We start from the raw sequence: 12,582 nt of genomic DNA, 5'->3' as shown, positions 1-12,582 counted from the left end.
ACAACTAGGTTTACAAGGGAATGGCGGGACTGTCATATGCTGAGAGAATGAAGCAGCTGGGCTTGTACACTCTGGAGTTTAGAAGGATGAGAGGTGACCTCATTGAAACATGTAAGATTGTTAAGGGTTTGGACTCGCTAGAGGCAGGAAACGTGTTCCCGATGTTGGGGGAGTCCAGAACCAGGACCCACTGTTTAAGAATAAGGAGTAAGCCATTTAGAACGGAGACACCTTTTCCCCACAGAGAGTGGTGAGTCTGTAGAATTCTCTGCCTGAGAGGGCGGTGGCGGCAGGTTCTCTGGATGCTTTTAAGAGAGCTAGAAAGGGCTCTTAAAAATAGCGGAGTCAGGGGATATGGGGAGAAGGCAGGAACGGGGTACTGGAATGATCAGCCATGATCACATTGAATGGTGGTGCTGGCTCGAAGGGCAGAATGGCCTACTCCTGCACCTATTGTCTATTGTATAATCTATATTATCTGAAAATTTCATTCAGTTCTCTTAATTTTTAAGAAAGATATGGGCTTTTGACTGTCCTCTATCACAGCTTTTGAGTTGTCAATGGAAAAGCAATAGGGAACAAGATGCTAATTTCAGAGTATGAAAATGGCCATAACTTTTTTTAATACTGAAGATATGTAAGTGAATTTTTATGCTTTATCTGATGGGATAAATTGCAGCCCTGATTTTTTAAATCTCAACATTGTGTAACATTGCTACCATAAGTCCCACTTCCACAGAGTGATTCTGAAACTCCAAGAAACTTTACCCAGTGACTGGAAGCGGGAGCTCCCTGAACAAATGGAAGGCACCGATATTGAATCATTGACAGGCTGAAGCAATGAGAGCTCGGTTTACAGCGCAGTGGAATGCACCGCCCCTATAAAAAGGCCGCAAAGCGCGCCGGCTCCACAGTGCGAGGTGGCGGCGACGACGAGGCTCGGTTCTTTCGCCAACCACTCCGATTAAAACTATAATCCTATTCTATTCCCGAGGTAGGCCGGCCAGGTTGAAAATGACTGACGTGGAGCAGCAGCAGCAGCCGAAGGGTCCCCAGAACGGTCATTACGAGGAGGGAGAGGGGCTGGATGGCGGCGAGGAGATGGTGGCGGACGGAGCGGAGGCCCCGGTCAACCCCGACACCGAGGGCTCCAAGATCAACGCCAGTAAGAACGAGGAAGACGCCGGGTAAGGAGGCCGAGGCTTAACGACACCACCATCCTCCTCCCCTCCCGCCGGCTGGGGTTGGAGCGGGAAGCCGAGCGCATGCGGCCTAGTGGCGGGTCGGGGCCTCCGGCGCTACTTTAGGCCGCCATTCGGCCCAAGTCGCCGCGCTCCCCGGCTGTTTACATCCCGTCTATCCCCGTGAACGAGCTTCTAGACGGGTTGAAGCGGAGATGAGGGAGGGAGGGGAGGGGGTTTCCAGACCTACATGAGCGGCGGTGCGTGGCCGGGGGCTCGGCCGCCGCTCCTTTGTTCCCTCGCCGATCCGCCGCCGCCGCCTCTGCGGCTTCAGCTTTGTTCGCGCCATGTGCTCCCCTGGCCGGGGGGAGGGGAGCAGCACACGCTGACAAAAGGTTCGACTTTTCTCCCTCTCGCAGGAAAATGTTCGTGGGCGGTTTGAGCTGGGACACCAGCAAAAAAGACCTGAAAGATTATTTTTCCAAATTTGGCGAAGTTGTGGATTGTACGATTAAGATGGATCCCGCCACAGGCCGGTCGAGGGGGTTTGGATTTATCCTCTTCAAAGATTCTTCATGTGCCGACAGGGTAAGTTTGAGACGGGCTTTGCTTCTATTTTACATTTGCTCCAACCTCCCGAGCACGTCGGTGAAAGGATCGTGGTGAAATGCAATAGATCTGCCAAGGAAATTGGATTTGGGTCGTGTCGTGGCAGAAATCAAGTGTTATACGCGTGCAGAATGATGCAAGCGTTAAAATAAAGTTGGCGTACAATTCTTAAGATACAACATAGGATGTTAATGGAAAAATAAAATGCAGTGTCATAGATTCAATGACAATTTATTATGCAGAACATCCATGCTTGTTTAATAAAAGCCATTTGACCCAATCCCACGTTTCAGCAATAGATCTATAACATTACAGGTCGTGGCTGTGCTGTTACATGTCCAGGTATGCTAAATTGTAAGTACACAAAAATGCTGGAGAAACTCAGCGGGTGCAACAACATCTATGGAGCGAAGGAAATAGGCAACGTTTCGGGCAGAAACCCATCTTCAGACTAAAATGCTAAATTGTAATGAAGGTTTTTGCCTCTACCACACTGTTGGCAATATGTTCAGGATTCCTATTGGTGTTTGAACTATTTTCCCTACGATCTTTCTACCAGTTAGTTGAAATCTGTGCTCTTGATATTTGGCTTCGGGAGTTACACGAGGGTGAAGGATCTGTCAAGTTGTTCCATTTTCCAAAGTGAACTTCTCACCTTAATAATAAAACATTTCCAATGAGGCAAAATCCTTGTAAAATAATGGTTGTCTTGTAATGTCGTGACCAGAACTGTACAAAGTACTCTGACTGTGAACTAGCACAAAATTTGCACTTGTATTCTGTGCCTTGACTAAAGGAGGGTATCAACCTGTAGATTTGTCATGCTGCCTTTAAAGATCTTCAGGACTCGAGGGTCTGAGCTATAGGGAGAGGTTCAGTACAATACAATAATACAATACAATACCATTTATTTGTCATTTGAACCTCACATGAAGTTCAAACAAAATTTGGTTTCTGCAGTCGTACAACAAGAAAAGAACCAAGACACACACCAACACAATTTACACAAACATCCATCACAGTGAATCTCCTCACTGTGATGGAAGGCAAAGTCTTTTCTCTCCCCTGCCCTCCATTCTTCTCCCGATGTCAAAGTCAAAGCCCCCGGCGGGCGCTAGCAAGTCCGCGGGCATTTAAAACCGCGCGGGGCGATGTAAGGCCCTGCTCCGTGTCTTGATGTTGGAGCCCTGACGGGCGCTAGCAAGTCCCGCGGCTGTTTAAGCTGCGCCGAGCAATGTAAGGCCCTGCTCCAGGTCACTTTCAACCCTGCATTTCGGGTCGGGAGAAGTTACCGTTGCTGGTGCTCCATAACGCGATCTCTCACTGGGGACCCGCGAGCTCCCGGTATCACCATTCACCTGAGTCGGGTCACAGCGGCGCGCCACCATAGCTCTCCACGCTCTGAAGCCGGCCAGCTCCATGATGGTAGGTCCGCAGCTCCGCCGGCTCCGTGACTTGAGCCCCAGGTCGTTCCAGCTGGAGGCCGCTCCACGGTGCTAGGCCCCAACGACAAACGAGACCCGACAGGGAAAAGGTCGGATCCCCGTACAGGGAAGAGATTTAAAAGTTTCCCCCAGCCCCCCACACATACACAGTTAAAAACCCACTACAAACAATACTCTCAACGGGACAAAAAAATAAAAAAAAGACAGAGGGACTGCAGAGGCCGCTGCAACGTCGATCGTGCCGCTCACTTGTGCTGTGCAGTAGGCTGTGATTCTATTCCTTAGAGCGCAGGAGGATGACAGGTGATCTTATAAAGGCGTTTTAACATCTCCAGATTAATAGATCAGTAGATGCAGAGTATCTTGCCCAGAGTAGGGGAATTGAGGACCAGAGGACATAGGTTTAAGATGAAGGGAGAAAGATTTAATAGGAATCTGAGAGGTAACTTTTTCACACAAAGGGTTGGGTGTATGGAACGAGCTGCCAGAGGAGGTAGTTGAGGCAGGGACTATCACAAAGTTTAAGAAACAGACGGGTACACTGATAGGACACCTTCAGAGGGATGTGGGACTAGTGTAGCTGGGACATGTTAGCCAGTGTGGTCAAGTTGGGCGAAGAGCCTTATTCCATGCAGTATGACTCTTATGGGTGGACACACCATTGGCTTTGTTCGCAACTCCTGGAATTTCAATGAGAGTACACCAATAGTTTAAAAAATAGCCTTAAAAATGATGTGTACATGGATGTTACGTATAATTCTTTTGTAGACTTGATAAAATTCACTCTGGAGAGACTTGGCTAAAGATATTGGGGTTGAAAGGAACATGGGGTTTTATTCCTTTGTGGAGGGCAATGGGTTGCTAGATGATTATTGCTGTATTTGATGCAAGAGACAACACTAGATATTATTGGAAGTATAACTATCCATTTCCTTAATGTTACTTAATGCTTGATAGCATTTTGGAGATCCATTGAATGTGATTGTCAAGCTTATGTCTTGTCATTTGAGCAAATCCTGGTTACACTTCTCTCCTTTGTTAAATAAACTTTAACTGCCACCTCTTATAATGCACCAAAATGCCACATTCTGATTGACTAGACTTTCAACCATTTTTGTTGTGCAAAAATTCTGACCTGTCTAATATTGATATCAGATTATTATCGTCACATATGCTGGGATACAATGGAAAAATACACGTTTGTCTGGGCAAATCATATCATACCCGAGTACATCTGGTAGGGAAAAATAGACAATAAAATGCAGAATATAGTGTTACAGCTACAGTATAGATTTAACAAGTGCAAGGATTGCAATGAGGTAGATTGGAAGTTCGTCCATAGCATACGAGTTCCCTTCAAGTATCTGATAATAGCAGGGAAGAAGCTGTTTTTAAGTCTGGTGTACATGCTTTCAAGCTTTTGTATCTTCTGTCTCATGAGTGAAATTGAATAATAGAGATGTGACTGATACTTAGTTATGTTGGCTTAGATGGTTAATTTGTGGGGAGACGGGTTTGTGTGACTGACTGGGCAGTGTTCACAACTCTGCCATTCCTTGCAGTCCTGGGCATTGCAGTTGTTGTCACATGCTATGATGAATCCAGATTAGATGCTTTCTATGGTGCACCTGTAGACATTGGTAGTAGTTGGAGACATGCTAATTTCCTTGGTTTTCTGGGGAAGTAGTGTTGTTGGTGTGCTTTCTTGTCTATAGCATTAATATGGTTGGACAAGGACAGCTCTAGTCCATCTACTCTTAACCACCGTTGATGTAGACGTGTGTGTGTGGGCGCTCTTCCCCACTTTCTGAAGTTGATGACTAGTTCCTCTGTAGGGAGGTAAAGGGAGACATTACTAAGCTCCCTTATCTTCATGTATTCTGTCTCATGGTTCTTGTATTGTCATTGTGTACAGTCGAGTAGAAAATGGTCAATGCTCCTTCAGCTAAAACACTTTCTCTCCTCCCATGGATACAGCCTAACCTGTTTAGTGCTTTCAGCATATTTTGATTTTGATTCGTATTCAATTTTAAAATTTCAATTATGGGTAGAAGTGATTCTAATTTATTTTTTTTAAATGAACAAAATTTATTGCATATTTATCTCAGGTGTTGGACCAAAAAGAACATAAATTAGATGGCCGGGTGGTTGATCCAAAAAGGGCAATGGCAATGAAGAAAGAACCTGTAAGGAAAATCTTTGTTGGAGGCCTTCATCCAGATACTCCAGAGGATAAGATCAGAGAGTACTTTGGAAGCTTTGGTGAGGTTGGTATTTTGACATGATTTTAAATGTTTTGTGTTGTCTTGAGAAGACCTTACGGTAGATAGACAACTTGGTGAGACTGACTAAAAATGTAACTTCCAATGCCATCAGAAGTACACATTAACGGTGAAGAAACAGATATTTTGGCACTAAGGCACTGGAGGTATCATGGAAGAGGTCCCAGCTATTCACAACACATAATCAATAATTTCAACAAGATGTAGCATTTCTAAGTTTTGGGATGACGCTTTGGTGGGATGTGGGAGAACAATGTGAGCTGTGTTTAGAGATGCAGCATAGGGACAACCGCTTAGTCCACACTGACCATCAATCCTGTGTTCACACTAGTTCTATGTTATACTACTTTCGCATCCACTCCATTTAACATACAAACCTGTAGATATTTGGGATGCTGGAAGAAACCCGTCGTCACAGGAAGAAACTCCACAGACTATACCCAATGTCAGGATCGAACCTGGAACTATCGCTCTGAGGCTATGTTGTACTGTGATCAATAGAAAATGGCTCCAGTGTGATTTAGGGGTAGATATCATTTAGCAATGAGGTCGTCATCTGATTGCAGAATAGAAAGGCAGGTTACTATGGACAACTGGGTAAAAGAAATGGGTAAGGAGACCTGGATTTCATCCACTCAATTCTAGCAGTTAGGAATGCAAAATAATGCATTGGCTGTTATTTCAAGATGAATATAGAAACAAGATTATCTTGCTGGCCTTGGTAATCCTATCATTTCAGATAAGGAGTGTGAGAGTTTCCCATATGATGTTGCATTCTCTAGCAGAGTCGGCAATGGGGCTGAGTTAAATATAATCACGGTAGACACAGTTCTTAATGCTAAAGAAGCATCACAAAAGGTACTTGTGATTGCAATCAATCATGTTTGATGGTTTGGGTCTATATAGACTAAATCTATTTTCTTTATTTCCAAAATCATATTTTGTATACATCTTTGGCACTGAGTTTATTCTTGACCCAAGTTAGCATTGATAAACTAAACTAATACAACCATGTTTCCCAATCTGAGAAGATCAGTGTGCTGTCCTAACTGGGCCTGATTTGAAGTCTAGATTTTGTACACTTATGAAATTAATTGCAACATATGTGTATATTTCTCAAATTCGCCATCCACTCGTCTTAATGTTTGGGCCAATAAGGTCAAATGAATATGATGAATATAAAATGAATATGCACTAGTTATGCCTTCAAAGATTTATTGGAATGTTTATCTAGGTGGAATCAATCGAGCTTCCAATGGATAGCAAGACCAACAAGAGAAGAGGGTTTTGTTTCATCTCGTTTAAAGAAGAGGAGCCAGTGAAAAAGATCTTGGAGAAGAAGTACCATGATATTGGAAATAGCAAGGTAGTGACAAGAAAATGTATTTCTTTCCAGGTACATTGTGTGGCATTTTGAGCATTAGTAATGTGTATTTCTTTTTAAATATAGTGTGAAATTAAAGTGGCTCAGCCTAAAGAAGTTTATCAACAGCAACAGCAGTGGGGAGGCAGAGGCAGCCTTACGGGAAGGGGCAGAGGTGGTGGTCGTGGAACTGGTGAGTTGCATGCTTACAATAATTTAAATGAGGGATAAAGCCATCTGTGGAATGGGTTTTTCTCTTAGCGCTTACCTGTGTCTCTTACTAAATTTTAAGGTCAAAGTCAGAACTGGAGTCAAGGATACAGCAATAATTACTGGAGTCCAAGCTATGGCAGCAGTTATGGTTACAGCGGGCAAAGTGGCTATGGTGCATATGGAGGCTATGATTATACTGGCTATAATTACAATAGTGGTTACTATGGTGGATATGGACAAGGATATGACTACAGTAAGTACATTCATAGCAGCACTGATGAAAAGGTTAAAGCTCATGTTGCAGAAATTGGTGCATTTTCCTTTTCTGGGAATTAGCTAAAAATGTCCTCCCTATGTTCTATTGTTATTTCTGCACAGAAAGATTGCATGCTGTGAATAAAATTCTTTAATTATGTTACTGGCTTTCTGAGGAAAGGGCATTTATTTTTCAAACTTGGCACTATCTTTTTTGCCCTGTAGATCAGAGCAATGGTAGCTATGGGAAAGCGCCAAGGCGTGGGGCAGCTCATCAAGGGAGCTACAAACCGTATTAGTATGGAATATGAATGCAGGTATGTAAGCATTAGTAAAGGAATACATTGAGTCCCATTATTAAAACAGGGTTTCTTCTAGAACTTTGAAATGTGTTTATGTCAGAACATTTTTATGTAACAATGATTCTTGAAACTCCTGATAATAAGGATGACAATGTGAGCAACTGGTCACTACTGGATTAGGCTGTTGTAGAATTCCATAGAAGAGGAACGTTGGTTGATGTGCATTTTTGTTTTCCCAAATCTGTTTGGGTAAATTAATTGTGTACTTTAAGGTGGTTAATTATTATTAATCCTACCAGGGTTACATAACATTTGGCAGAAATTCACTTTTGTAAAACAATATTCTGATATGCACAATTTTTTATGGACCTGCATTGCTACTATTTGCAGCCACGGATCGATTTTCTTGCTACACTTTGCGTTGCAGTCTATTTAATCCATGATTCTTTTTTCATTTTATTGCAGAATACTGTGTATTCATGCAGTGCATAGAACATGATAGGATAGGAGCATACAACCACCAAAGTGTAAAATAGTAAGCGTGCATATGGCTCCAGTGAAATCCGACTTACGTAATATTCGCCTTGCGGAACGGCTTCCGGAACCGAACTCTTACGTAAGTCGGGGACTTTCTGTACTAGGTATAGTGTAGCGACAAACTTAAGGGTGCATTGCAATATATTATTGACTATAGATTTTAAGAATGTTTTGGTATGAATTAAATGCTCTACATTTGTGTGTGTTGCCCAATTTCAATGTCTCGGTAGTAAACAGTGCTCATAGACACATTATCAGTGACACCATTTTGATTTTTTTCATGACTAAAATTCAAGTAGACCACACGCACACTTTGTTCCTGTACTGATAAGCACAGTAAGAAATTATTCTGAACCTTTTTTCGCTATATAGTCAGTCCGGAGTGCAGGAAAGCAGTCGAACTGCCAATAATATTGGTCACTTTAAGAAATTGGACAGTTTGTTTCCCTATATTGATTTGTAACACCTTTTTTATTGGGTAAACTCAACAATCAAACTAAATCTAAAATCATTGCAGTTTAGATCTATTAATTATGACTGTATTCCAGCTTGATAACAGTTGGAACTCTATGTATCTGAGAAATTTGGTCTGTCAATAAAACTTTCCTTGAATTGAGACGAGAACAGAACGATTCATCTTCGGATGTGTAGATGTACTGAAATGCATGTTTTCAAATATTGCTGCTTTTAAGAAGAGATACTATTAGGATACAACTATTAATCTGATGTATTTAGATGCATCAGGCTGTTTTACTGGAATAATTTACAGATTGCAATTGGGTCCATATTGTTCAAAAGGTATTTAATAATTTCTGGCATGATGTGCATTCTGAAATGATGTGAGAAATAAGTTATGCGGTTGGTATTTGAATTTGGGCATATGGTGAGTTTGTGGTCACGGGAGAGAATAGTTTCAATTTTTCAATCAATATTAATGTAGACCAAAGCCATATGAAACCATAAACTTGACATATTGTATGCACCTGGATTTATTAATTTGTAGGCACTGATGGTGTTTGTTCATGCTCTTTCAGGTCATCAACTTGGCAAATGCTTACACGGGTCCTCTGATGCAACTGTGTTGCTATTGGACCGCTTTCTTTGAACTGTTTTCTGGATGACTCCCCAAATGTACAGAACAGATTGTTTTAGGGAAGTTTTACAACTTTTTAATTTTGTAGTCTGTCTTTATGTCGTACATTTCCTGTGATGGAAGTGTTTTTTTACTATACTTTTTGGTACCCAATGGATGCTGATAATGTATTATGTAAGTTTGTATTTTACATAAAATTACTGGATTTGCATTAATGACTTGTTTATTGAAGCAATCCAAGTTCCTGAAATAAAGTTCCTTTTGTGTATTTTGGGTTGAATGAGTTTTCAAATTTGTTAGTTTGTTTTGGTTCTGAGCTGTCATTGCCATTTAAGTAAATTAAAGGCATTAGATATTAACTCAAAGCTTGTGAATGCAGCATCTTGAAGTAGTTATCTCTTCCTGAAGTTTGAGGAAACTCGTGATTAATTGTTTTGATTGAATATGACTGATCTGGAGCTGCCTGCAGATATCAGTTGTGCGTATTAATGTCAAAATGACAGTGCTGGAGTTACGCAGCAGAGCAGATTGAGCAACATATGGATAGGTGAAGATTATAGTCTGGTCCCTCCTTCAGACTCCAGATTAATATCAAAACATCCGATCATTATTAAAACATTAGACATTGCAGACTGACAGAGGTTACAGTTAGACTGTTTTTCTTATACTTTCTATATAAGTTTCAATATAAGTTTTTCTTATACTTTCAAAGTATATAACTTTGACACTATTTACACTGCAGTAGAATGACATGATGTGCCACCACAGGGGTAATGAGAAGAGATAACTAAATAAGCTGCGAATACAAAAACCATGGTCAAAATGTAAGTATTGAAAGGATATGGAAAACACTTAAACAAAATTTAGACTTTAATTACTAAATACCATTAGGACTGGTGAATCCATTTCTGATGTTGCAGTTTTCATGTGGTTTGGAACTATTGGCTCCACAGGTTTGGCCATTTCAACTTATTCAAGTCGTGCACGTTTTATTCATCTCCATTTCTACGACAAATTCAATAATTGTTAAAGCACAATTACTGTAATCGGCTTTAGTAGAATTAACATTGCTTTTTAAAAGAAAATCAATTTTGAGTTTTATCCCAGGGTGGATTGCAATAATTATTCACTGGAATACTTACCAGTAAGTACACTGTCAACTTTTTCAACAATAAATTGAGCATCCTCCACGTTGAAGCACATAGGGGGTTTAATCTTGAGAACATTTCCATCTGGTCCATCGCTACTAATTACAATAAATTCTTTCTTCAACCTAAATGTTTAAAGAAAACAAATTAGCTTAGTAGATGCAGTGCAGTCAGAAAGTATTCAGACCCCTTCACTTTTTCCACATTTTGTTACGTTGCAGCCTTATTGTAAAATTTGATTAAAGTCGTGTTTTTAATCATCAATCTACACACAATACCCCTTAATTTAAAAAAAAAAGAAGCAAAAACAGACATTTAGAAATGTTTGCAAAATAATTCAAAATAAATAACTGACATATCACATTTACATAAGTATTCAGACCCTTTACTCAGTACTTTGTTGAGGCACCTTTGACAGTGATTACTTCTATCCACCAGAGTTTTGCAGAGCTGCACGCATCATTGAATTGCTATCCCTATTCCACTTCCCTTTCAGATTTTACTCGCGTTAGAAGCCAGCACAGAGTTATGAACTTTGTAATTGTGGGAAAAGTTGAAGGGCCGGGTGCGTTTCCAATCAATATCCAGACATGCTAAGACAAACTTTGCGGACAGGAACAAATAACAATGGTATTGAATCAAAAGAATGAGGTTGTAAAGTTGCTGGAAATACCAGTGTGCATGAGGACACAAGCATTTTAGAAGTAAAACCAAGAAACTGGCCTAGAAAGGGACAATGGTGATTTCTTATTTCTCAACCTTGTTCACAAAATGCAAAAAGAATAGTGAGGGCACATGTGGATTCCTTAAGGCATAGGTGGGAGAATTTATATTACCAAGTAAGAGGATAGAGGAATTAAACACCAACCACCACGGAAAAGATTTTAAAACCTCCCAGAAATTACACAGAGAAGGTAGGAGTTTAGATTAGAGATACAGCCCGGAAAAACAGGCCCTTCAGCCCACCAAGTCCGCACTGACCAGTGATCCCGGCACATTAACACAACCCTACACACACTAGGGACAATTTACACTTATACCAAGTATACAAACCCAAGCCAATTAACTTACAACCTATGTCTTTGGAAATGTGGGAGGAAACCGAACATTTTAAATCCACAGTCACAGGGAGAACGTACAAACTGTACATATGGCTCCCATAGACAGCATCGAACCTGGGTCTCGTGTTATATGGCAGCATCTCTACTGCTGCGCCTCTGTGCTGTAGGTTGCTGACTGCGTTACTGTAAATACATTTCCAGGTTGTGGTAGGCTATGTACTCTTGCATAGGTATGGAGAAGAAAGCAGCTTCTGTCACATCCAATGATGAGAGACAACTGTACTGAGGAACTCCTATTCACAAGTATAACGGTGTGTAAAATACCCGTCGAATGTTGTTGAGAAGGTCCTAGCCTGAAAGGTCACCTATCTATTTCCTCCCCAGATGCTACCTGACCCACTGTGGTTTAGTTAAAGTTATGAGTTTGTAGCAGGCTGATGGGAGTGTTTCATCACCTTGTTTTTTACTATGGCAGCTGCAAAGTTGGTTTCACTTCAGACATTTGAAAAATGGGTTTTGAATTATATTCTTATTGTAATTTGTAGACATCTCCACAGATAAATTTACAATACCTTGCAACTACATATTCAGCTTCTTCCGTGGCAGGCGTCCTCTGTTGTCGATCTTTTACAAGCTCTACTCCGATAAATAAGCCAACACCCCTTTCAGATATAACGAAAGGTTGTATTAAACTAATATTAAATCAAACTTAGTTAATCAAACAATAATTTTATTGAAGATAGACACCAAATGCTGGAGTAGCTCAGCGGGACAGGCAGCATCTCTGGTGAGAAGAAATGAGTGACGTTTCAGACCGATGTTGGGGGAGTGGGTGGTACATAGATAAAATGTAGTTGGAGATAGTAAGACTGGTAGGAGACCTGGGAAGGTGGAGCGGAGGGAGAGAGAGGGAAAGCAAGGGCTACTTGGAAGTTAGAGAAGTCAATGTTCTTACTTCTGGGGTGTAAGCTACCCAAGCAAAACACACTGCCCTCCATAATGTTTGGGACCAAGACCCTTCATTTATTTATTTGCCTCTACTCCACAATTTGAGTTTGTAATAGAAAAAAAATCACATGTAGTTAAAGTGCCA

The 12,582-nt window shown here is 41.1% G+C and overlaps 3 protein-coding genes across 6 annotated transcripts in view; 1 reads left to right on the top strand and 2 right to left on the bottom strand.

Moving 5' to 3' along the window:
- The window catches only part of LOC129701745 (protein Wnt-8-like), a 19,841-nt gene extending 18,247 nt beyond the window's left edge, over positions 1 to 1,594 (bottom strand). Inside the window, exon 1 of one of the 2 annotated variants that reach the window (XM_055643148.1) lies at positions 1,428 to 1,594. The gene's annotated coding sequence lies outside the window, so the exon portion shown is untranslated. The remainder of the gene's footprint in view (positions 1 to 1,427) is intronic. The other variant, XM_055643147.1, reaches the window with a different exon arrangement.
- LOC129701746 (heterogeneous nuclear ribonucleoprotein D-like) lies at positions 889 to 9,548 on the top strand. 3 transcript variants are annotated; one of them, XM_055643150.1, is made up of 8 exons: positions 891 to 1,187; positions 1,601 to 1,769; positions 5,344 to 5,502; positions 6,752 to 6,883; positions 6,968 to 7,073; positions 7,173 to 7,346; positions 7,574 to 7,665; positions 9,222 to 9,548. In XM_055643150.1, the coding sequence occupies exons 1-7, from the start codon at positions 1,015 to 1,017 to the stop codon at positions 7,645 to 7,647; spliced, it is 987 nt and encodes a 328-aa protein (XP_055499125.1). In that variant the 5' UTR covers positions 891 to 1,014; the 3' UTR covers positions 7,648 to 7,665; positions 9,222 to 9,548. The 3 variants fall into 3 exon arrangements, with proteins under 3 accessions (XP_055499126.1, XP_055499127.1, XP_055499125.1); XM_055643151.1 differs by lacking the exon at positions 7,173 to 7,346 and having other exon boundaries at positions 889 to 1,187; XM_055643152.1 differs by lacking the exons at positions 7,173 to 7,346; positions 7,574 to 7,665 and having other exon boundaries at positions 889 to 1,187.
- phykpl (5-phosphohydroxy-L-lysine phospho-lyase) overlaps positions 8,973 to 12,582 on the bottom strand; it is a 25,332-nt gene continuing 21,722 nt past the window's right edge. The window contains exons 10-12 of the mRNA XM_055643146.1: positions 12,062 to 12,151; positions 10,423 to 10,553; positions 8,973 to 10,285 (exon numbers count right to left, since the gene is read on the bottom strand). Of these exons, the coding sequence (XP_055499121.1) occupies positions 10,254 to 10,285; positions 10,423 to 10,553; positions 12,062 to 12,151 (253 nt within the window). The 3' untranslated portion in view covers positions 8,973 to 10,253. The remainder of the gene's footprint in view (positions 10,286 to 10,422; positions 10,554 to 12,061; positions 12,152 to 12,582) is intronic.

Source organism: Leucoraja erinacea, chromosome 11, assembly GCF_028641065.1.
Source record: "Leucoraja erinacea ecotype New England chromosome 11, Leri_hhj_1, whole genome shotgun sequence".
Lineage (NCBI taxonomy): Eukaryota > Metazoa > Chordata > Chondrichthyes > Rajiformes > Rajidae > Leucoraja > Leucoraja erinaceus.
Note: the sequence above shows the minus strand (reverse complement) of the source record. Positions and strands in the feature narration are given on the sequence as shown.